This window comes from Pagrus pagrus (assembly GCF_965226575.1).
Source record: "Pagrus pagrus genome assembly, chromosome: 22".
Taxonomy (NCBI): domain Eukaryota; kingdom Metazoa; phylum Chordata; class Actinopteri; order Spariformes; family Sparidae; genus Pagrus; species Pagrus pagrus.
The window spans coordinates 6,882,047-6,908,145 of NC_140204.1; the positions used below are offsets into that span (position 1 = coordinate 6,882,047).

Genomic DNA, 26,099 nt, shown 5'->3' on the forward strand with positions numbered 1-26,099 from the left:
CACTGTAATTACACAGTTTGGCCACTACGAAAGTTGGTGTCAAAGCCTTGCACACTTTCTGAGGGCTTGGTTCACCTTGGTTTCAAGTCTTGATGCTATGCTAAGCTAAGATAATCAGCCATATATTACCATACAGACATAAGAGTGCCATCAATTTAATATCTAACCCTTAACAAGAAGCTGTTTTTTAAAAAAAAGCTGATTTTCCAAAGTGAGTTTTAGAGGTGCTGTTTTATTTATGTTTTTTACATCTTGACAGGTTAGCTTTGCTCTCCTTGCTCTGAATATTCATGATAAGCTGAGCTAACCACTTGCTACCTTTAGCCTTTAGCAAATAAACATAAGGGAGGTACATCCTCCTAACCAACCCTTGGCAAGAAAGTGAATAAGCATAACTATCCATTCAAGTAGGGTTTGGTACCAAGCTCTGTACTTTTTAAGGGTATCAACCAAATCACGTCAGTACAACCGAGTATCAATTCACATTAAACCAATCTTTGCTGAACTGACTGACAGCACGTCTCACTGAGAAAGTAACAAAAGAGAAAGTGAGACTATGCAACCCCCAAAAAGAAAGTTAACATTAGATAAAGGGAGGCCCACCACATTCCAGGTTCTGGTTAAAACGTGAACGGTACCCAACCCTACAGTACATTCAAGTCCGAAACTTTCATGAGCTGATATGAATACATTAGGTGTACAGTACAATAATTATACATTTGTAGAGCTACACATAACTTAACAAAACACAACACATACAATTCAAGATTTAATCCAAACAGGTACAGCTACAACAAAATTTTTCCACTTTCATAGAGACTTTCAGTGTTTTCTCGTCAAACTTTTCATTAGCTTTGCTTGATCAGGCTTTTCTCATTCACTGGACAAATCACAATGGTATCAGAGGCTTTGTCGCAGCAGTACAAGTAGAAAAAGGGCAAGATCTTCTCCGTGAACGTGTCTTTGAAAGTGTAAATATGGGTCCGAGCCTTCACGTCGTAAAAGGACACTTGCCCCTCCTCGTAGTCCACGTACACACCCACTCGCTTGGGCTTTGGGTCGAGGGGGAGCAGTGTTGGAGGGGATGTTGACACTCGGTATCCCTGACCTTTCTTCATGGCCAGAGCCCAGTAGCCCTGGGTCATGCTGACAGCGATCCTGCCTTTTCTGTTGACCGAAGACCTGGCCACGCCCAGGTACCAGTCGTCCTTGTCCCCAACCTGGACCTCCCAGTAATGTCTACCTGAGGTGAAGCCCTCGCGGCCCAGGACGATGACCACTGTGTCAAAGCGCTCAGCGTGGTCCGGGAGGTCCTGCCACGCACCCAGGTGTCTCACCTGACGTCTGTCCTGGGAAAGCTGCAACCAAGGGTTGGCTGAGTCAGGGTCCAGAGTGACGTCCACTGCAGAAACACAATGAAGCACGAATTAACAAATGAAGGATTTATTCTGTTGGAGTTTTGAGATTGTGAAGTGAAAACAAATGCAACAAAAGGGAAAGTTTACCTGCGTATTTCAGAATCTTTTTGATCTCTGTGAAAAACAAAAGACAAAACACTGTTGAGATACTTTGTCCAGGTTATGGTGGTAAATTTAAAATGAACAGAAACATAAAAGATTCTGGAAGGTTTAGGGAAATCCTACCACTATCAGCAAGTTTTTCAATCATTTCATTTAATGTTGCCTCCAGTTTGGACACCGATCTCCTGATCATGCCGACACAGGTGTCGGTGGGAACACTGGTCTCAGACCAGTCTTTGACAGTAGGGGGAGTGATCAGGGCTGGGAAGTTCTTCAGAGAGACAGAGCACAAGAAATGACTCAGAAACAAGTTAGTTTACTTAAATTTAGAAAGGCTGTAATCATTTATTTAAAAATCTTTAAGTAATCATCATCAGGAAGCTCTTTTTTATTGAGCCCTCTTTAAACTATTTCTGATTGTAACATCACATAAATTATATGATTTATTTATTTATTCTATTTAAAGAAAACAGATTGGAAGGTGGTTAAAGTGTTTTTAATTGTGCTTTTGGGTTGCATTACACTTCAGAACAGGAAGAGGGCACTGTGGTTGCAGCACAAAACATGTCAAAGGTCTGTGATGTTCCTGCCAAAGCAGATGGTGCAGGAAAAGCCAAAGGACTAGTTCATTTTACCATGATTATACCCTTTATTAAGACAGTGAAGAGAAAAAAATATGGACATAGTTCTCCTCTTTGCAGTGAAAACAAGAGGGTGCGTTTTAGTTGAAAACAATCTAAAATTAACTAAAATCACCAAGAAAATGTGGAGAAATGGCAGTTTTGACATTATGACATCTATGTCTAAACCGCTAGCTGCACAGCTAACTAAGCTAACTAGCGGTTACTCTGGTCATGTGCTGCCCCCCTTTTTGTTTTGAGTATGAACTTTACAGGTGCCCATTTCTTACATATAGCACCTTTTTAATTAGAGAAGCTCTCGCAGAAGTGTTACGACTTGCATGAACAAGACAAAATATTAAGATCCACACCATAAATCTCCAAAATAAATAGCAAATGTGTATTTAACTTTAACGTGATCCCCAACCATGAATCAAAATGTCCTCTCTGACCTTTAAGAAGTGAATGTGGTCGGTCCGAGCCACGTTCTCCAGGTCCGTGTTCCTCCTCTTCAGCTCGGCGATCTCCTGCTCCAGCTCAGAGACGAAGCCGTCGGCCCACCTCTCCGTCTGCCTCTGCTTCTCCTCGATGGACAGAACCAGCTCGGCCTGAGTCCTCTGGATGGAGCGCACCAGCTCCGAGAAGACCCGCATGCTTTCCTCGATCTCTCTCTGAGCGCTGGCCTGAAAACACAGACGAAATGCACACATCTGTGATGCATGATAATCTTTGTGTGAACATAGTTTTTACTGATGGCATTAGCATTTTAAAGTCTATATTTAATCTGACGGGAGGACTCACTCTGTTTAGCTCCAGACACTGTTTGATCTCCTCCACCTTTTTCACTCTGTCCTGGATCATCTGCTGGACGTCTATTTCTGTCCTCTTCAGCTGCGCCTGCACGACACAAACAAGGCTGATGACATAAACATGATGACTTGAGCTTTACTTTCTCTTTTCGTAGTTTGAGAGACAGAAACATCTGCCATTGCCGACAAAATGTGTTGACATGAATACACATATGCTCCCGGTAGGAAATTACCTTTATGATGAAGCATATTATCTGGCTTGGATTAAAACCTAAGACATGTGTACAGCCCTTGAACTAAAGGTTTGCAGGGTGCATATAGATTCAGTTTAGAGGTTCAGTCTTGTAAAGTCAATAGTCTGTTTTCTTTGACAACAAGGCCAACAGCATTATTGTATAACTCAAGAGTAACATAGTTTATTAAAGTGGTTTTTGTGCCTAAACCTAATCAGACCATAAGCATTTACTCTGGCAGTTGGGTTGATCCGTATGCACATGAAAGGTGTAACTCACTATTTAAATGTTCTTTGACTGTATGAGAGCTGCTCCACCTCTGACGAAGAGCTAAACATCAGATATTTGATCTTGGATTTGCTCCCTCTCACCTTTTTCTCCATCCATTCCCTCTCCACGGGGACGGTGTAGTGCGCCCGGTGGTCCGTCTCCGTGCAGAGCACGCACACGCACGTCTGGTCCTTCTTGCAGAACAGCTCCAGGAGCCTCTCGTGCTTCGGACACATCCTGTCCGCCATGTTGGCGACGGGCTCGATCAGCTTGTGCTTGGTGAACCTGGTCGAGTGAGACTTCAGGTGCTCCTCGCAGTAGGAAGTCAGACACACGAGGCAGGACTTGAGCGCTTTGGGCCTGCCGTCCCCCAGACAGACATCGCAGAGCACCTCCTCCCAGGACAGAGGTAGGAGTGAGGAGGAGAGAGGTGAAGGTGAGGGCTGAGGAGCTGGAGAAGGAGGGACTTGAGGCGATGGTGGGGGTGATGTTTGAGGCAGTGGAGGCAGCTCCTGAGCTGAGGCCTGGGGTGACGGCGGACCAGAGGTCTTGGGTGATGACACATGTGGGATCAGCGGTGGTAACTCCTCTTGTTTCTCCTTCTTTCTCTTGTCGTCCTCTTGTTTCTGCTTCAGCTCCTCCACGAGCTGCTGCCTCTGATCAGCCTCCAGAAGCCTCTCCTCATCCTCCTTCTTCCTCCTCTCCATCGTCCACCTCTTTTCAGCCCTGTCTTCCTCCTCCCCGCTCACTTTCCCTTCGACGCTCCAAACCCTGATCTCCTTGAACTGCTCTGCGATCTCCCTCAGGACGGTGTTGATGCTGATATCCGGCCTTTTGTGGAAAGACTTCTTACACATAGGACACTGGTACAAGGGGCTGGTTTTCCAGTATCCCAGGATGCAGCTCTGGCAGAAGTTGTGTCCGCAGGGGATGGACACGGGGTTGGTGAAGACGTCGAGACAGATGGAGCAGTGCACCTGCTCTTCGGAGAGGTTCCCAGTGGTGGCCATTCCTGCACGGCGGAGAGGCAGGGTCATTTTCAGCGCATGAAACCAGCCTCTGAACGGGGAATCAGACCTGCTGTGATATTGGGGTTTGTGAGGGGTTAGATGGCGTGACTTTATTTGGGGTCATGTTCATGCAAATCTACTGAGCGAAGCATGACGGGGCTCATTTATTACATTCAAGACAAAGATTTGAAAATATTTGGTCATAACTTTTAGTCTTTTTCTTTTTTTTAATTAATAAATGAGCCCCTGTAAGTCTTTAGGGGGAGTGTTGTCAGACTGTGAGCTTATATTTTTGTTTGTTTAATTCTTTTTTAAGTTTCTTGAGCTGAAGATACATCTGATATTAAATCTAGGTGCTGTATCGTAGGCAACTAAACTTGCTAATATCAGCTACTACAAATCTAATTCCTGTTGATTCAGCCCTTGAATTTTCTCTGATTTCAAACACATGACATTTGCATCTTTCCTTGAACTTCATGCTAAATATATCATGCTTGTCTTAATTGGCTTGAACACTGACTGAGCGTCTGTGAAGCTGTTTCACTTTTACCACCGGCGGCTCTCTGCTTGAGGCCTAGGTATTCACGGCAGAGCAGATTAACATCTTTCCAAAAATATTGGTCTGACCAGGGATCTGTCTTGCACTGCTCCCCCACTCCAAACTGAGTTATATTGACACGGAAAACACCTAAAAATAAATGAGAAACTTTCAGCTTTGACTGAAGTCTTTTCTCGAGTTTATTTTGAATCTGTACTGAACAGACTGCACCAGAAAAAGTCCTGATCGGAGGTCACAGCTCTTAGGCAGCCAAACAGTAATAGAAAAAAGTACTAACAACGCTCCCCTAAGAGACCTGCTGGTGCACAGAGAAGCAGATGTGACAGTTATAGAAATGAAAATGCAGGAGAGGACGAGGAGGGATAGAAAAAAGCAGAGATATGGGGGCACTCACCAGAGAGCAGCTGCCTCGAGGCTCCTCTGTACACTGACACATGAGACAGGCTGTAACCACTGCCACCTCCAACCAGCTAACACACACACACACACACACACCTCAAACCCAAAATATACCCCCCTACCTCCCCCCCATCTCTTTTTACCCCAGATACAAATTTATACCCCTCGGCCATCAGCCTCAGAGCTTCAGGAGGAACAGCTTTAAGAGGAGGGGGTCCAAGTCCTGCTTGGGTCAAACAGGGAGGGGATATCACAGTTCGATAAAGTTATACAAAACTTTACTTTTGTTCCCCCGGTGGCCTCCTTGCCACTAGGGGGCTCCGACAGGGGGAAATAATATTTTAAAATATATAGTCCAATATAAAGTCCAAAAAACCTCTGATCTTTAAGTTTATTTAAATGTTTTTAAATTTATTCTTTTTTTAAAAACAAACTCAACGTTAGCTTTACCTTTCTCATATTAAAGAAATTAATAATTAATGAGAATAATTGTAATCATGTGGCATTTAAATCATTTTGTTTAACAATGATCAGAATAGGTGGGTACAGGGGGCCCCAAAAATGACATACTGCCCGAGTGTCATCTATCCGTTAAATCCGGCCCTGCGTTCAAGAGCCAAACCCTTTGGAACGAGCTTAAAGACAAATCCCTCACTCACCAGTAGAAAAGAAAGTATGTGGCAGTGGACTTGTGTTATTATTTGTGACTGATCTTTATTGAACAAGTTCAGAAAAAAAAGGTACAAAAGCAAAAGTTTGATATAAAAATACAGAGCGAGGTTTCATGACCCTCGAATAAATTCTGGTTCCACATTAAACTGTAAAAAATGCCCATTGCAAACAATGTTATTCTGACAGTATGTGCAAACATCTCTCATTTGCCTCCCCCTGCAGCCTAAACACAGTACATTTACATCTGTTTTACTTCATTACTTTAATCTCAAGCCTCATAGATACAGTTAGACAAAGACTTAGATAGCAAGGAAAGTGCCAGAAGTGAAGAATCATTTGAACGCAACTACTTCCTGAACACATCCGACTGAACCGCAGGTCAACGTGTCATACAGCAAAACATCCATTTCGTTTTCTTTATATACAATTTGTACAAAAGAGGATTAGGGCCAATGTAATATAGATTTAACTGACTTTTTTCTCATAATTCAGATTAAAATCAAAATGAGTTTAAAGTCATAATTCTGTACCAGTTCGGGATGTTTCCAGTTCAAGGAGTCAATGGCCCGAATCCTCTTCTGTAGATCTGAGATGAGAATATACAGTACAAAAATAACTATTGTCAACTCATGAGGAACCAAAGTGTAAATACATTTCTCTGTAAGTCAATCCTACATATTGGCCCAAACACACTGGAAAAACAATGCTTGCTTTCATTTTATTACTTCCAAGCAGTCCCTCTGTGGGTCAGCAGCCTTTACTGGACCTGTGTGGATCCTGATTTTGTTAGAAGGAACGCAATAACATGTCCATGTGATGACAAAGTGTTGTAGTGGGTAGTCTCGGTATGCAAAACTTCATTTTTACTTTAATGTGTTCAAGTTGTTTGAGGTAAAGTGCTTTGCAAACAAGTAAATGTCCTGAAGTCTGATCCCTGAGAGGAAAATGTGACATTTTCAGACCAAATAAAGGACAAAATGACCCATTCTCAACCAAACTTTCAGATGTGTTTAACAGGGGTTATAATGAGAGGAGATGTGTTCTTCCCCTCCTGGCAGAGACAGGGGCTGAAGATTGGGTACAGGCTCTCGTTAAACGTATGGACGAAGGTGTAGAGGTGCAGACGGGCCTTCACGTCGTAGAAAGAGACCTGGCCTCCTTCATAATCCATGAAGATTCCCACTTTGCTGGGTACGGACTGCAGCATGAGAGGCAGGCGAGTCGACGTCAAGGCCTTCACCTCCCCGTTCTTCAGCCACAGGCACCAGTATCCCCCCTCGGGGCTCAGCTTGATCTCACCCTTGCGGCGGGCCGAGCCGCTCGCCACGCCGAGCGTCCAGGCCGTCTTGCGGGCCGTGTCCACCTCCCAGTAGTGGCGCCCCGAGCTCAGACCCTCTCGGCCCAGGACGAAGAGGGCCGGGCTGAAGCGCTTGGGACTCTCGGAGTGGGAGACCTTACGCTCTTCGTATCTCACCTGGCGACCGTCTTCGGACACAACCAGGTGCCTCTGGGCTGTTCCAGGATCTAATATTACCTCACCTGGAGAGAGGCAGAGCAGAATGAGATGTTTGGAGGAGAGTTTCATCTGCATCTGTTCAGCAAATTAATGGGACAGGGCTTCAACTGGAAGTGGATGGTTTTTAAAACTAAGCAGAAGTTGCCTCAAAGTGATACGGGTTCATCGGAAATTGGTATAAGAAAACAGCCGCAGAATTGAGCTTGAGATAAGAGTTTCTTTTATCAACTTCGATGAATAAACTTTGGTAATTTGACACTCTTCAGTTGGCCGCAAGCCCTCAGACTGAGCCTGTCTGTGCTCTGAAGATGTGGCACCATCTTGTGGACCATTCGTAGAACAGAACATCGTATCAAAGCTTTGTCGGACTGCTCGAGATTGTCAAAAAACTCCTCCGCTCCTCTAAAATCTCACGCAAGAAAGTCAAGACTCCTGCTGAGCATCAAGCAGACATTATAAAGTCGTACTCACTTGAATAGTTCTGGACCTTCCGGAGCTCTGAGGGAACGAGAGAGAGAGAGAGAGAGAGTAAGACATAGACAAAAAGAAAGACAGAGAGAGACCAAGTGAGCAAATCATTCAGCTACAGAGTCAAAGTCAAAGCAGATGGCACGTGTGGGTGGTAAACATGTCGATCTAATCCAGAGCTGTAAATGCTGCAAACATGTGCTGCTGTCAGTCAGCTCTCTCTCTCTCTCTCTCTCCGCTGCTGCCTCTCCAAGTGGATGAACTGTGCCATCAACACCATCTCCATCTGTCCCACCATCTTGTGTGTGTGTGAATGTGTGAGTGTGGTGGTGGGGGTTTGTGGTTGGTGCAATGATGAGTCACTTTTCTATTTCAAAGCTCTCGAACAGTGACCTACATATCACTGTTTTGGATTTTGAACAGGAAGTGTAGACGGTATTGAATAAGAGTGGGTGGATTTTAGTGTAAGTCTGCAGAGTCTGTCCACACACCCAGCACAGCTGCTTGAATGTTGCCCATTTACAACTGATAGTGACGGCAAAGTGCACAGAAAGTTGTTGGGGTATAGCTTAGTTTACTTACTTTTATTTTGAAAGGGTACAGAACATGTTGGTGTATCTCATTTCAAAGAGGACTATTTATGAGTATAAAATGTACAGTGTCACACCAAACGCCGAACAATCCAGTACAATAGCAAAGGACATATATTAATATATTATTATTATATTAACATTCTAGGTTTTTTTTTCATTATTTATGTCATTAAAAGGGTTAGGCTATGACAATATTTTCACCTTGTTTTTACAGATTACACTGATATGAAGAGGTATCACAGGCTCATGTTTGATATAAGTGACACCTTCATATTATTATCTTACTGAATATATATATATCTAATAACGTACAGATGATGTATTACTGAAAATATTAAATGAAAAATTCTCTATTGACAAATATACCAGTTATTGTTGTTTTTCCATATATTTTTCAAAAATATATGTATGTATTTAATATACTGTACTTAACATATAAGATATTATATACTAATATATATTCCAAAATAATAAAAGCAAAAATATTTTAAGTCATACATTTTTAAATACATACCACAAAAATATTACCATTTTATTATTGAAAAACAACAATTTTATAATTTTCATATTCATGCTTGTTCTGTACGACTACCTATAGAAACCTTATGACATTTAGTTATTGTTGCGTTAACAAAGTACATGCTTGTTCTATACTACTACCTATACAAACCTTATGACATTTAGTTATTGTTGCGGTAACAAAATACATGCTTGTTCTGTACTACTACCTATACGAACCTTATGACATTTAGTTATTGTTGCGTTAACAAAGTACATGCTTGTTCTGTACTACTACCTATACGAACCTTATGACATTTAGTTATTGTTGCGTTAACAAAGTACATACTTGTTCTGTACTACTACCTATACGAACCTTATGACATTTAGTTATTGTTGCGTTAACAAAGTACATACTTGTTCTGTACTACTACCTATACAAACCTTATGACATTTAGTTATTGTTGCGTTAACAAAATAAAATGTTTAATTCAAATGTTTGCAGCTATACTCTTGTGGTATTGTTGAATGTGTCTGCATAACAACAAGGTTTTTCTTTTATTTTGTCCAGGCCTGTATATCAGTCATAATGTGATAATATTAATATGTGATAAATTCCTGTTTATTTACTTATATTATTAGTGAATGTTTTTGCAGAACAGAGAGAAGAATCAGCTTCGGGTACCTTTCCCATACAGCCGTTTGAGCTCATCCTGGAACTTGTCGATGAGGTTGCTGACGGAGGAGCGGATGGTTCCCAGGTAGAGGTCGGTGTTGATGCTGACCGCCGACCAATCAGTGGGCTCGGGCGGGGGCGCCAGCGTCGTCAGGTTCTGCAAATGGAAATGGAAGAATGCAAGATTATGCAAGGTGAGATGAAATTAAAATATAATGACGCCTCGGGGGGAACACGGTCTTTGGAGTGAGCAGGCCTCATCGAATGTGACACCGATGGGTCGCTGCAGGCAAGTCAGAAACAATTGTACATTCAGCGCTGATTTAAACAGCTCTATGGGGTGAAATAATCTTGACGGAGTGCAGATTTATCTCTGACCATCACAGAACACTTTGCACATCATCACTTTGACAGAAAAATCAAAGAGCACTCATGCGGGACTTTGTCCAGATAAGTGAATTCTTATCAGAAGACTGACAGACACAGAACCGTGAATGCATCCGTCTGCATACTCTCAACTTCTGTTCTGGTTTTTTGTGACTGTGCGCCTTTGCCTCGCCTCACACCATCCAGAAAAATTCAAAAGCTTCAAAGACGTCTTTCATGAGAGAAAAAAAATCAACATTTTATCTGCGTAAACAGTCCAGGATGAATGCACAAGGGGGATCTTTCATAACAGCTGGCTCTCTTCTTCTTACAGGCGTTTGATGTCGTGTCACAAATCTCAGAACAACTACAGCTGCTGCAACCATGGAGATAATTGGGTGTTTTATTATTCAGATAATTAATGATGATAGAAGAAGGAGATTTTAAAAATATATATATATATATTGTTCCAGCCTGGCTGTTAAAATGATTCTGTTAATGTAGATATCTTTCAGATTTTCATCCCTGTGTGTAAGCCTACACTGCTACGTCTCAAGGCCGTAGCATTTTAACTAATTAGCTCCCTTGCTGTGTCCTAAATGCATATTAAGTGTGTTTTGTGTATGTAGGCTACACGCTGGAAACTAATGAAGTCACCCTTGAAATGCCAGCATGCATTTTTAAAATTACAGCTGGAATGTGTTCCTCGTGTGAAATATTGATGATTAATCGTAATGAAAGAATCGGAAGAACGGCATCAAGAGCTGGAGAAAAGTGGGGCGCTGTGGAGGAGAGCAAACAGCCGAATGTATATATTTTGAAATTTGAAAAGCACCTTGCATCGTTTCCTGCGGTTAAGGAACAAAAACTCAGGATAAACAACAATCATTACTGAAAAATTACAACCCAGTTTTTATTTGAAATGTTAAAATGTTCTTTAAAGGTGCATTATGTAAGAATTTTAGTCAAAGACGTCGATTGAAGTTAGCATGCTAACTAGTTAGCCCCTTTGCTAGTCTGATAGTAAACAACACCAACACTAGCTTGGTGCTCCGAGCTTCCAGTCCGAGCAGAGTCAGCTGTTAAACAGCTAGCTGCATGGCTAACTGAGCCAACTAGCTAACGACAGCGACAGTTAGCAGCAGTTAGCGGTTACTCTGGTGATGTTATGCCACCTAATTGAAATCAACAGGTGACCAATTCTTACATATTGCACCTATTAATCGCAGCTAAATATACCATCTGATCATGAAAACATTTGATCTTCACGACTTGAGATCCCGTCCTACCTGCAGGAAGACCACTTTGTCGTGCGTCTGTGCGTAGGCCTCCAGCTCGTTGCTCCTCCTCCTCAGCTGGCTGAGTTCGTTCTCCAGGCCTCGGGCCAGTTCCTGCGCGTGGCGCTCGGCGTCGCGTTGCCTTGTGGCGATCACCTCCACCAGCTCCGCCTGACTCTGCTCCACCATGCGCTGCAGCTCCGCGTACACCTGCCAGCTCTCCTCCAACTCCCTCTGAGCGCTCGACTGCAAAAGGAGAGAGTCCAGACAAAGAGCAAATCTGTGTTGTTTACTTAACTTTTTTTTATTATTATAAATTAAATATTGATTGCATAGTGTAACAGTTGTAGAAAAATAACACTATCAACGTTTAGATGTTCCCTATAAGCCTTGTTTTTACCATGATTCTCTGTCTGACGCCAGGCTGGATGTTTCCCAGATAAATCAAGGCTTTAATTACAGCACAATGGAAGCACACAACCGAGACAGGAAGATCTTTTTTTGTAACAGTGGAACAGGCAGAGTTGTTGCAAAAGAAAAATAATTTCACTGATGGAGGAGGCAAAGAAGACGAAGAGGAAGAGAGACAGAAACCGAGGTTAAACAAGAGGGACCAGACGGGCATTCACTCAATGGAAAAAGCTTGTGTCTCCCCTTTTCCTCAAGGACTTGAGAGGGTTCAAAGCCGACATTAAGTTGGAATTCTCTCTACTATTTGAGTTGGCTTGTTGTTTCGGGTGTGATATAAATAAACTTGCCTTGAGTCCAACATAATCAGCCTGTGAAATGCTACAGATGATTTCCCGGGTGGCTCTCAGCGTGTCTGACTGCTGCTTGTACAACTCGACCAACCGGTTACGTCCGTCTGCAGCCAAGTGAAAGAAACCACCAAAGCTTTTAATCTCAGACTAACCCTGCATGGGTTTTTCCAGTCTCCAGTTGTTGGTTTTTATTTTACAGCTTACAAGCGAAATTAAAGTGTAATTCCGATGTATGAAAAGTTGTGTAAGTGTATGTTTTCTATCTCAGAAATTCAAAAGGATCCAGTGATGAATCATTGTCTTTATCTCCAAGTCTATCAGTTGAACCTGCATATACAGCAACATGCATGTGTGTGTGTGTGTGTGTACAAAACACAAACGATCTAGTAACTGAATCCTTACTGTTTTTAAAAAAGTAGACAAAAATGTCACAAAGCAGGAAACCATGAGAGCTGCACTGAACCTGGGACGTCTTCCAATGAGAATAAACTTTACTTACAAACTTAAAGTTTATTTTAGCGTAGTTGAGTTTAATTTCAAGGGTTCGACAAACTCATATCACTCATTGGATTGTCATGGGAAAACCGTTCAAAACCACAACGCCATTTTTGTGTTACGGCTTCAATTACAATCCTTTAATTTAAATGAACAAAGGCAGGTAATGTAATGAGGAAGCAGCTAGAAACAGGGTGTAGAGACTGGAGGTTTACGCCGGTCACACCGGTCGGACGACCACAGACGTGGATCCGAGTTCTCCAGAGTAAACAAATTGAATTACCTGCCGGCGCTCTTCAAAACCACAGAGCACGAGAAGCATGACAGAGATGTCGGCAACCAAATGTTTTACAGGTTTTATTATAAAGGGAAATGTAAATGCACCATATCCACACGGCATCCATTTTCCATTTACGTAACACCACTTCATCAGATGATCATCAACTGAAAAGATGGTGGATAGTGTACACCTGGAGGGACATCGGGCCATATTTCAATGTAAAACAATATATTTGGTAACACGTTCGCTAACGTTAGCATTCAACCACTTCTAAGCTAACGTTGTAGTTTCCCTTCAAGCGTTGAAAACGTGTGTTGATATATTAGAATGTATTTTTTCCACCCCTTTACTATTGTATCGTGTAACTGTCGAACACTATTGTCAGCTAGGAAGCTAACGTTAGCTTGGGGCTAACAGAAAGTTACAGGTTATCAACTATGTTGTTGTTTTACTCTGAAATATGGATCAGCGTCCCTCCAGGTTTTCAGAAATCCATCATCTTTACAGTTGCTGATCAATGTGAAATGTTCTGTTTCTTTATCGTATCTCTGGGACCTTCCTGGCTAAAGAAAGACAAGCAAAATAAGATAAAATGAAAGTGACTTTAAGTGAAATATTATCCCATTATCAGCTGTGTGTCACGTCACAGGGCTCCTGTGTGCTCGCCTGGATCGGAGTGCTGCTCGCAAGTGCAAATAAAGCTTTAAGCTTCAGCACATTAGAGAAGACTGGACAAATATTTAACATGCAGCACATAATGGGACAACCACAATACAGCCGGACAGACAATAAAACACATGACACGCAGCATTTAAAATCAACTACATGACAACTTGGCACAAAGTATTGATTTCATCCAGAAGACCGATGTGTTCAGCTCAAAGAAGATAACCAAAAAGCTTTCCAATAAAACAAGAAATACAATGGTTTGTAAGGGTAAACTCAGTGTTTTCAACCTGAGCCCTTTTTTTCCCAGTGACTAGTGAGGACAACAAGTTTTGAAAATGATCCAGTGCTGCAGCCATGAGACATGAAACAGGCTGTAAGGGGCACCAGGTAATTGTACGTCTCACTGAAGTGCTTGTTTTTGCCAGTGACGCGCTCGGATTGTTATGCAGACAACATTTTTGGAACTGATCCCTACAGAGATAGACAATTATGTGAAAGACAGACAAAACAGAAACAGCCGCTCGCCAAACTCCATTTGCAAAAACAAACAGTCATTTTATCATCACGGAGCACACTTCCTTCCAACTTAAACAACTTTTCCTACAGTCACATACTCTTGTGTGGTTGGTTTTAACTCTTAACTCACCACATTAGCAAAGAAAAAGCTGTTTCTTCACTGATCTGATACTTTAACAGCTGAAAGTCGACACCAAAACTTTCAAACATGCTGTGTTCTGTCACCCGTGTTTCCTGGACTCTAATAACACACATTCAAGTCCTCTACTAGACTTCAGCCGACTCACCTTGATGACCTTGATGGATTGTTTGATCTCCTCCAGCTTCTTTGCCCTCTCCTTGATCAGATGTTTGAGCTCGGACCTCTTCTTACTCAGATTGCTCTGTGAGAAGAAAATCAGGGTTGTGGCTCACAGAAATCAATAAAGACACAGTTTAATACCATGAAAATCACATGAAAGCCCTTCAAAAATCAATCATCGCCATTTGCCTTCTAACATCAGTTAACAAACAGCGGCCGCAGCTCACCGTCTTCTTCTTCCACTCGTGGTCGGTGGAGACGATGTCGTGGGACTTGTGCGTGGCCTCGGCGCAGGCCGTGCAGATGCAGATGTGGTCCGTGCGGCAGTAGACCTCCAGAAGACGTTCGTGTTTCTTGCAGATCTTGTCCTCCAGGTGGAAGGTGGGTTCAATCAGACGATGAGATATCAGAGACTTCACCTGCAGGGAGGAGGACAGCCATGGGTAACAACTCAGGTCACCATGTGTCGGCAGGTAATCTTGCTAAGGATAAAGCAAACATTTTTATTACCTTGCAATAATCGTCAAAAAGCAGAAAAACTGACCTTTTTATGATGCCTGAGGTGCGTCTCACAGAACGACCCGGGACAGTTCACACAAGACTTGAGCGCCTTTAACTTCCTCCCGATGCAGGCGTCACAGGGAACATCCCCTTGCCGGGCAAACTCCCCGGTGTCCTGCCCTGTGGCGCTCCCCTGGCCTGAGTCTGAGCTCAGGTTCAGCGTGGATCCCCGTGACAAGGACCCACCTCCCTCGGCTCCTCCGGCCATCACCAGCCCCTGGAACTGGGTGGAGATCTCTGCCAGGACCCTGTTGACGCTCATCTCGGGCCTTTTGGAGTAGCTCTTCTTGCACATGGGGCAGACGAACTTCTTGCTGTGGGTCCAGTAGCCCTGCAGGCAGGCCTTGCAGAAGCTGTGGCCGCAGGGCGTGGAGACGGGCTCCACGAACACCTCCAGACAGATGGAGCAGGTGAACTGCTCCTCAGAGAGGACCCGGCTCCCCGGGGAGTTTATGTCTGGAGGAAAGAGGGAGGAGAGACATGATAGAGCTTAGATGCACAGGTCTTTAGGTATTTCTTTTATAGGCAGCACGCGAAAATCACAAATTCAATATTTATATTTCCATATTTTGAATATTTTCTCACGTGATTGTTTATTTCACATCTTAACTAACATTTTTAAAGTGATAATAAAATAATATTACATGCAAACTGGACATTTTCACAATTAATTGGCTTTTTTTCACATGTGAACTACAAATACTCACGTGTGACTGGTTTTATTCCACATGTGTGTTTCCACATATCAAGACATACTAAGACAAGACTGCAGGACTTGTTTGGCCGTCGGCATCTCTCGCCACTGTTAACACCTTTACGTTATGTATGAGTAACTAAGATCACATGTCACAGGAAGTGGAGTGTGAAATGCTGTGAAACTGCCCTCAGGACAGCAGTTTAGCAGTTCACTTGCAAAAGACGTGATATGAGATTCGACAAAAAAATGCCTCGTTGGCTGTCGGATGGAGGCGAACAGTGACATGGTGTCCCTTTAAACTACTCGGTTACTCATCCAATGCTTACAATGTGAAGAGAAACATTTGTGTTCAATGAGAAAGAAGTAAAAATCTTGAATTGATGTTACAGAGACAACTAGGCTGAGGATGTGTATCTTTGTCTGTGTTGCCCAGTCACAGAGAAGATGAGACAAAGTATTTACCGTAGGTTGTTTAGTATCGCGACATGAAAAATCTTCCATGACGAGCTGTAAAATCTTCAAAATCTAGCTGTGTTTTGGTTAAATTAGAAAGTGGAGAGGTAGTTTATGCTCCAAAAACGTTAGGATGCTGTGGTTCTTCTCGTCTTGTGTGCTGAAGGCATCAAAGTTTATCAGTTTGGACATGAAGTATCTCGTCTTATACTGTTTTCAGCTGAATATAGTCGTGAAGGATTTGCAGCGCACTATTGTTGTAGACACTGAAACAAAGGAAGTGGGAATCGCCCCTCCTGGTGCCCCCATGCTGTGAAAGTCCCCCTCTTGGATGCCCTCATGGGAGATAAAACATGATGAAGTGCTCTCTATGGTGCCCTTCCAGCAGTGGAAACACAGTGAAGTGCCCACTCTTCGCTAAAAATATGTCCTGGCTTCCTGAACGCTGGTGCCCTTTTCTATTTCCTTCGCCCTTTGCCCCTCAAACATCCTGAGTCCGCCACTGATGCTCTCCCACATTTTGTTACAGCACCCTCACATCTCCGAACCTCCTCCCACATCTCCCTGCTCAATTTTAAAGAGGAAATATTGGGATTCCTGGGTGTGAAGCTCCTGATAATTAACGCATTTTTGTCCGGTCTGTGAATGTAGCTGAGCGTGGGGATCAAGAGAAGAGAGCAAAGACACGGTGACTCCCACTTGTAATCTTAAACTACACTTGTGGAGGTGATAAGTGAGTGTGAACAAACAGAAACACACATTTCCAAATGTTACCGAGACCAAGTGGGAGGTGCACGATGAGAAAACAACCTTTGCTTCCCCAAATTCCCCAAAAGTGATTTGATATTTAGTACAAGTGAACACAAAACCTTTCTTATCACAAGAGCAGGAAGTGTGTTTAAGAGTGTCGCTCTGTTCAGCGGCGGGTGAGTAACTATCTGAGGAATGCAGAAACTCAGGACCTTCCACCTGACGGCACCTGCGTCAGGTTTAAAAGAAAACAAAACTCCCACAGCCACTGCTGATAGGCCTCGGGAAGTACGTGTCACAGGATCAGTATTTATACATGAAAAATGTATTTTTTAATGATATTTTTGGGATTGAATGTGCTAATGTTAATCAGGGTTATTAGATTTATTAGTCTGTCTTTCTTTATATCCCTTTATTTTCACAGGTTACACAGATTAAACCAGTGTAGCATCATTTCAGGACATCAAGTCAGCTCAAATAACGACAGCAGTTCATTATAAAATACCAGATTTTAACCTTTTTTATCTCAGACAAACAAACAGACACATGCGCTCCACTGTCACTAAGAGAAGTTGGCTCATTTCACTGTTTGTTGTTCTTCGACTGAACTTATTGAACCAAAGCTCAACAACAATAAGTTTTAAGGAAACAAAATGTGTCCCAGGGTCAAAAGAAGAGGTGATAAAACACATAAAGATAAAGAAGAACTCACTCTGCATGTTTGTCCTCTGACGTGGAGCCGCTCGGGTCCTTCACTTCATGTACTTTGCTTTGAGTCACAAGCCGACAGGTGCTGCAACTCTTCCTGAAACTGGACGTGGCCCCTCCCACTCTCAGTGTGACACACCCAGACAGCTCCACACATGCCCTCCCATTGTTACCACACACATGCACACACACATACACATGCACACACACACACACACTCACACACACGCACACACACACTGATTTCCATGGCTGTGTTGTTGTATGTAAAACTGCAGTTGTAGGTGAGTTAAAAGTTTTGCTGTGGTTGTCTCATCCTAAAACGACAATCACTGTAAATTCTTGCCCTCCAGAAAGTTTTATAGACAGTGTGATGAAAGTGCATTGTGGGTAATGTAGTTTTTAAAAGGAAGAAGAATGCATGGAATAAAAAAACTGCCCATAACGTTTCCAACAGTGTAGCAGTGCGATGTTACATTGGCTTTAAACTACATTCACACCACACTTTAGTGTTTAAAATAGGCGGAGTGAGCCTTTAATCACTTGCTCTTGCACCATCTTCAATGTAACTTCAAGAATAAGTAGAAAGATGCTGAATACCAGGTGTTGATGTTTGTAAGTTGCCAATGGGAGTCTCATATCTCTCACTAAAATGTTATTTTTAGGTGATTGTGTCTTTTATTAGAAAGTACCCACAATGCAACGTTGTCATTGAGTAACATCACTGTAGGCAGTTTATCAGATTACATGCAGCCTCCTCTGGAGCCACAAAAGGCTTGATACCACTTGTTTCCCACATATGCAGTAGTACTCCTCTGAGCATGCTGAACACTTGATTTCTGTCTATATCTGATTACATATTGATAACTGTGACCTTTGCTTGATGTGACGAAGCTCTATCACTTCTCTACCATCATAATTTTCAGAGGAGCCACCTCCTTCTTCTCTTTCACCAAACACAGATCAAACAGTGGGGCAGACCCTAACAGTGACTTTGCACTTTGTGAAGGTGAAGGCCTCCAAGTTAAAAAATGAAACCCGTCTCTCCTCGTCATCCACAAACACCCCGGTCCTCTGGGGAGGAGGAGACAGCGTTGCACACAAAATACTGGCCTCCATCCCTGTGACCTACAGTCCACAGGCCGCTCTCTGGGGAGGGAGTGATCTTCTCCCTTCTCCTTCAAATTGCCGGCAGCGACTCCCAGAACCCGGCTGGATTTGTCTTTTAGCCCAGCAGTGCCGGTGTGGCGACAGCAAAAGTGATTTTCCATGAACCTTGTTGGCACCTTTTGCTTCTTCGGAGACTGCCTGACTTCTTTCCCATCTTCAGAGACAATTAGCCAGGGTCCTGCAGAGTCGATAGTCCATATTCAGGACAAGATCCATTAAAAAACATCCAACTTGAGATGTGAAAAGTGACAAACCTGCACATTTCTGCACTTCCTTAAGCTCTGTGGGGGAACACAGACCATAATAAGTGACGTGATGAATGATGCTTATGATGTGATAAATGATAAATGGCCGAATGGTTAAATGAATAAAAGATAGCTCCATTTATTAAATCGCCTGTAGTGTTCGAATCGTGACAACATAGTTTATCATCTTGTTTTTTAAAATTGTGCGTTATCATCAAATAACCTTCCACCCGTCAGGCTGTCAATGACAGAGTCAGGAAAGTTGATCGCTTCTTCATGAACCTCTAGTTTGAGTTTTAACCCTCTTTGCATTGATGCCGGCACACGAGGCAAGAGGCAGGGAACGACCCAAACCATGAACTCATCTTCCATCGTCTTCCAGATCATTTCTCATGTGACTTTGCTTCAAACTTACCGATGGCTGACCGAGCTTCGATCTCCACGTTGATGAACTCTCTCGCATTGATCAAAGATGTCCGTATACAACCCAAGACATCCACTTTGCTAACGGGGAGGCTCGACCAGATCTGCGTTGACAGAAGTGTGTAGGCTCGGTTGAACGGGAAACAGAGTCATGGTTGTTTCTGGCTTTAAAGTTGCTGTCAGCGTGCTGAAATGATCATACTCGCTAACATGCTACATGCTAAAGGTGAGACTCTGTATAGGGGAGGGGGGAAATATATTCTGAGAAGCATCGTGAAACATAACTGCTCATTTTTATCACAGAGATACAACCTGGCAGATATTGTCGTGAGCGTATCACTTAAACTTTCATCCATTCACATAAAAAAGACAAGATTCGATTCTTCCTGCAGCGACCTGCATGAGGGCGATGTTGTCTTTCCTCATTAATATTGTTGAGTTTCTGCTCCAAAACTACACAATGCACCTTTAAGACAACTGTTTTATTCATTACAAGTTTCCTGGAATTGTTTAAATACGCAACTGATGCATCATCTAACTGATTTTCACACCTAAATGTGCATTTTTAATATTTTCTTTCATTCTTCCAAGAGTCTAAAAGAAGAAATGTTACGTAAGCAAAATAGCTCATAATCATAATTGAACAGCGCATTAAAAATAATGTTTTCACCTGTAGTCTCTCCCCTTAATGCAGACACCAACATTAAATGTGTAAGAAGCTGCAGCGCGTCATCTCCACCACTAGTGGGCGGCCTTGAGCTGACACTGAGGGAACACCAGCTTCACTTTACATTCATGTTGCATTTTCACCCTACACACCAGGCTGTGGGTTATTCCCCTAAAATCAAAAGGAAACCATTACACACTGCAGATACTGTCTGATACTTTTGCAGCGTACGTCATGTTACAGATTCTTCAATTTCTGGTCCTCGGCTGTGATTTATGAGCCTCAGATCCACCACCCACCGGCCTCTCCAAAAGATTGATTCCTTTGCACTGCAGCGTATTGACAGCGTTGATGTCAGTGAGACGTTAAAGACGGGGTTCGGTTTCTAAAAATGACCACACGTCCGGGGTCTCTGAGACGCTATTGATCCTGCAAATGTCACTGCATCTCTATTCATCACGCAGCACCTTATTGATCGTCTCCTATGTCTTCATTCTCCTCAGGTTCTTACCTTATTTTGCTCCACGTGAAATTTGTTTCAGCATTTTGCAAACTAGTTTAATTTAACGCTGAAAAAGGCGTCTAGGTGTGTGTGTTGGTGCGTGTGTGTGTGTGCACGTGGACATGCATGCTGTGATATACATTCAGCCGGAGCCCCTACAGCAAAACTCACTGCAGAGATTGTGTCGCATGATGTTATGGAGCTACAGTTTCTTGGAGTGGGGGATTCTGCTTTCTCTCCCTGTCGCAGTGTCAGTCAAGGTAAATGTATTCTTCCTCCCCCCCTCCACCACCTTCCTCTTCCTCTCTCCCCCCCCCCATCCACCGGCGACTCCGGCTTCCCCTCCAGCTCTTCTTCGTGTCCATCCATCTCTCTCATCTTTTTTTCTTTTTGGACTCCCCCCTTTTCTGTTTTATTTTCCACAACCCAATCCAGAGGTTCTCTTGCAGGTTTATAAATAGAAGCTTTACCCTTCTCCTTTTGCTGTCTCTCTCTTTGCTTCCTGTTTTTTTTCTCTCTCTCTCCTTCCCTGCAACCCGAGTCTCTGCTGGAAGCCAGACTGCACTGTGTTTTTCCTGTCTTGAACCCTCCTCCCCTTCCCCCCTTTTCTTTTCCTTTCCACACACCTCTCACTCTAAACTCCCCCATGCTTGCACCCCCGTCTCCCTCTTTCATGTCACACGCCGAAGTACTCTGACAGACACCCCGCCTGCGAATGAACACAGTTGCACACCCTTTCCTGCAGACAGTCAGCTCGCTCTCCATATAGTTTCCTCCCGTCTCAGCATGTTGCTTCCTCTGCGTTCTCCCCCTCTTCCGATGCTCTCTGGTTTCTTAGAGAGGGTATCGCTGCTCTCACCTCCTTGGAGGGGGATACGGTAGCGCTGCTGAGCATTACTGATAGTCTGTGCGGATAGTGTCACGCTCTCTATGTTACTGATAACCTCGCTGTGCCCCCGGCAACCGGAGGACAAAAACCCACAGCTGAAAACGACGTCCTCTGGATCTGATCGTGTGGCATTTTCTCAATGGGGTAATCGTGTTGCATTAGCACCTCTAATAACTCCTGGAGACGAAAGGAAAATCCCAGTTGGGATGTTCTCTTTGGACTTTTTAGGGGAGGTGAAGCGGCACTGATCGTCCCATGCCTCAAACTTGAGAAGGTGTTTGTGAAGACTCAACCGACCCCACTGCTGCTGCTGTTTCTGAATGCTTATGTAAGAGTATTGGTGCAGATTGAATGATTGATTGTTCCATAGGAGTGTTGTGGCACAGCTGATTTGTTAACCAGTGACGTAACACGTAAATTACATCAGCGTCAATACCATTAACAACTGATCCAACCGTGTAGTGCTTCACTGGCTCTACATCAGTGCACTTACTCATTCACGCTGAGTCAGGAGTCTGTCAGGAAATTAATAAATACATTCATTTATTTTTAGCTAAACTGCTTTCTTTCTTGTGGCCAGCAGGTGGCGATTCCACTGGTTTTGAAGACAGAAGTCAAATTGTATGTAAGCTTATGAGAAATTGACCCTAATTCTGACTTGATTTTCTACCTCGGTAAACTGTTTCCTGACGAGTTTATGGTCTCAAGCTCTAGTTTCAAGTCTTCTTCATCGCATCATGATGTTCAATTTGTATATTACGTTCCCGTTTGGAGAAAAAAAGACGATAAAGCAGGGTATGCTTTGAAAAATACCCCTTTAAAAGACACGACACTTGCAAACTAGGTCAATTATGTCTCTTTATACTATGAATGTTTGATCCACAGTCTGTGGCGGCCAGTAAGATGAAGTTGGCTGATCATTAGTGGTATCAAATAAGTGTGTTTCCTGAAATGTTGATATATTCCTTAAGCTTTTCATCACCGTCAGCTCAAAATGTCCCTAGTCCAGTCCTTTTTATGACCACATACCTTCAAAACTAGGCTAATAATATCACCATCTGCCTTGTTTGTACCTGTTTACTGCTAATGAAGTATCAAAGTAATAGAAAGCTAGAAAGCTTTCAAGTCTCAATGTTGACCCATCGTCTTCATGAGCCTTTAAGGTCTAAAAAGAAAATAATTGGGAGATCGGGGGCCCCTGAGAAGAAAAATGAACCCATGACTTTCTCCTCTAATTCAACAGAACCATTAAATCACTGCACGACTCCTGCTTCTGTTGATTTTGGCGTTTGTCATCACATTCGACATTTTGTACACAGTAGAGACTGCACCAAATAAAGTAACAAGACTCGGTATAGACTTCACCTTCTTACATTTCTCTCTCCTTTTTTGTTTTTATTCCAAACACTGTTTCTTTAAATGTTACAATCCATCACCTCTGGTGCAGCAGAGGGTTTTCTGAGAAAGACAGACATAAATACACATAGAATAGGCAGTCTGCCTTGCAAAGACTGTTGTTGTATGCTAGAGTGAATGTATGCAGCTGTATTACTGTGGAGCCAAGCGACAACCTCGAGGGCTGAATAATAAAGTACCAAAAACTGCAGTTTCTTGAATGGCCACGTGACGTCGACTCCAAAAGCGAGTCAATCCTCTGAAGAGCTCACGATAAAATGCCGAACTTTACAGCAGAAATAAACATGTTTTCAACCTGTTGACGGCTGTGGGCAGAGCCTGGAGCTTTTGGAGGAATAAACACCAAGGAGTTGAGTTTGCCAAAATCATCTAAGGCAAAATTTACCTCTTATTACTGTATGCGTCAACACGGTTAGCTTGGTAGCTGCCAGTTACGCGGGCTTGCGTAACTAACTAACACCTACTTTGAGCTTCATTCTTGCTCTTTAGAAACGTATGTGTGACGTCACAATGGCTCTGTCCGCTGCTTTTACAGTTAATGTGTAGAATAAAACACAATCCAAGTACATTTCTGCAGAGCCACTGATAAGTTTATGTTGCAACTTTGATAATTGAGGTTGAATTTCCTATTTCTGCTTATGCTCTGGTTACCTTACGGTCCAAAATCACTCAGGGGTTAGGGTTAGGAAAACATCACGGTTTGGCTTAAAATACCTGTTTTGGCTGCCACAATCACGCATAGAGATTATCTGACTTACCATGAAAAATTGCTGGTTGTGGTTGCCCCTGAAACAGCTGGAAATGTTGCGAATCTCCTTATTAAAACATCTGCTTTTGATGCCACAAAAACGTCGGGAAATGTCCCCAGGTGTCCTTAAAAACACTGTCTCCATCCCCTCCACCTCCTGATGTGAAAGTACGCTAATAAGCATTTAATGTGGATGTGATATGCCACGTTTGGTACAAGTGGTCAACCTTGAACGTATCTGTTGTTTGCAGACAACAGTGACATCATAACCCGGCTGATAAAACAACGGTGGAAACGCCGAAACCATCCCAGCGGTCGCATGCGATACAACCACTTTTCTACACTGCTCTAGAAACATTTCTATTTTTATCCAAAGACCCATCGAAAAGCTATATTTTCTCCCCCATCACTCAGAATAAGTGTGACCATCGTGTGCTTTCAGTTCCTGTAGCTTCACCGCACAGACTCGAGCAGCTGGTGACAAGCTACAACACTGCAGTGCTTCATTCACATGCAGCACTCAATTTGTGGACCGCTCCGTTCTCTCAGCTCCTGCTGCCTGTTGCAGCCTGCTGTGTGTGTGTGTGTGTGTGTGTGTGTGTCTGGATGAGGGATGTGAATCTCCATGTCCTCCAGTGAATCCTTTCACTGTAATGTCTGTATGACATCCGTATCAGGTAATACCTTTTCATGCATCACATGTCTTTTGTTGCCCTGATGATGACTCGCATGTTTTTTTTAAAAAATGTAATTGAGACATGAAAGCTGGTGCATCTGGGCCAACACAGGATTTCCTTTCCGACCATACTCCGCTCAAACAGCTCGCGCAGCGCTGCCGTTGACAGCAGCAGCGTTCGCTTTTCTTTCCTTCCGCCTTCAGATGTGATCTGATCTAATCTGATACCGTCTGATCTGATCTCGTCCGCCCTCATCTTTTGTAATTTGAGCTATTCTCCGCATATGTCTTAATAAAGACGCTGAAATGCAATGAAAGACACAAGGCACGTCTTCTCATCCTGTTATCACGCTCGACATTTTGAGGCTGAAGGTCGTGTGGTTCAGTAAACATATGAAATCCCATATTTAAATCATAACTGACATAACATAAAATAGAAACGTAGAAAATAATGATTCTTTTAAGCAGCAGGATTTTCTTTGATCAGTTGAGGCTGAAGGCAGCCAAGAGCTGAGGGATCTCTGTTTTCTTTTCATTATACTTCATCTGAGGAACTTATCCAAACATAACTGAAGGCAGACTCAGTGTGGATGAAACATGCCTCTCTTAAATTATCTTTAAGCTCCATGAACAAGCAGGATGACCTCTGACCCCTTACAGTATGTCTTAACATAAGACACGCTCAAAAACCCTCTGGGATAACATGGATTTATCGCAAATCCTTCGTCTGGTCTATAAAGCCTCCGATGCTGATGAGTTTCATTTTACTCACATTATCAGTTACACCCGGAGAAAAACAGCTAATTGACGTAAAATGAGACTTTAAAGTGACTGCAGGCGTCTCCGTCTCTATTTTGAGACCTTTGACCTTCGACCGTTACGACCACTGTGAAACTTTATTGATCTTTCACTGGGAAATCGACAGAATGGGATATTGATCTTCGAGCCTGAAAGTTGATCCTCTACAGGAAGAACTGATTTCCAAGAGAGGGAAACTTTCAATAAGGAATCAATGGAAAGCAGACACCACCGCAGGGTTAGGTTTAAGATTCCTGCTCACAATCTGAAGTAGAAGTTTCCTGTGCATATATATGATGTCTGATTAGCACTGGACAACATGTTCAACACATCCTCTCAACCTAAACAACTTTAATGGACCCTAATATTCCCGTAATAATCAGAATAAACAGCCAATCAGAATAAAAATGCGTAATGTAAACACCTCAATCTGAAGGAAGTCCATGTAGCGTCCGCTAACTGCATCTACATGGACAATATTTATTTAATCTGATTAAACTAAGTCTGATTAGAGATTCAAACTTAAATGTTTACATGGACGCTAAAAATAGACGTGTTTACATGCCCCAAGCCGTTAATCAGGATATAATTTTCTTGACATGCATGAAGTGTTTCCGCCGCTTATCTGCCAGAAATATAACATTCAGCATTCGGTTTCCGTCTGTCAGAGCTAACGCTAGCTGATGTTCTGACGTTAGCTGTCAAGATTCAGCTTACCATAATGCAGCTGTGCTATTAGGAGCAGGAGCCTCAGGCGAGCTATCCTACAACCCCACATCTGCACCGTAGCAAGTCATGTTCGCCATTAGATCATCCAGAAGTCTGTCTGGGTCAGAATGACTTTTGATGTTTTTGACTTTTTAGCTTTGTAACGTTAGAAGCTGCCTT

The 26,099-nt window shown here is 43.0% G+C and overlaps 1 protein-coding gene and 1 pseudogene across 2 annotated transcripts; both read right to left on the reverse strand.

Moving 5' to 3' along the window:
* Positions 1–756: 756 nt before the first annotated feature.
* On the reverse strand, positions 757–17,762 carry LOC311251229 (uncharacterized protein). The gene is made up of 16 exons (XM_084343599.1): positions 17,682–17,762; positions 15,053–15,525; positions 14,736–14,927; positions 14,495–14,590; positions 11,499–11,732; positions 9,853–10,000; positions 8,080–8,106; positions 7,098–7,631; positions 5,583–5,643; positions 5,416–5,448; positions 3,554–4,532; positions 2,942–3,037; positions 2,593–2,850; positions 1,644–1,791; positions 1,506–1,532; positions 757–1,402 (listed from the first exon to the last, which is right to left on the reverse strand). Exons 1-16 carry the CDS (start codon positions 17,686–17,688, stop codon positions 849–851), a joined length of 3,867 nt encoding a protein of 1,288 aa, XP_084199725.1. The 5' UTR covers positions 17,689–17,762; the 3' UTR covers positions 757–848.
* An 814-nt stretch (positions 17,763–18,576) lies between these two features.
* Positions 18,577–24,669, reverse strand: LOC311251230 (annotated as a pseudogene). Its single transcript has 4 exons — positions 24,541–24,669; positions 19,508–19,619; positions 18,964–19,025; positions 18,577–18,805 (listed from the first exon to the last, which is right to left on the reverse strand). The product of its transcript is annotated as an uncharacterized misc_RNA (transcript).
* Positions 24,670–26,099: the final 1,430 nt, after the last annotated feature.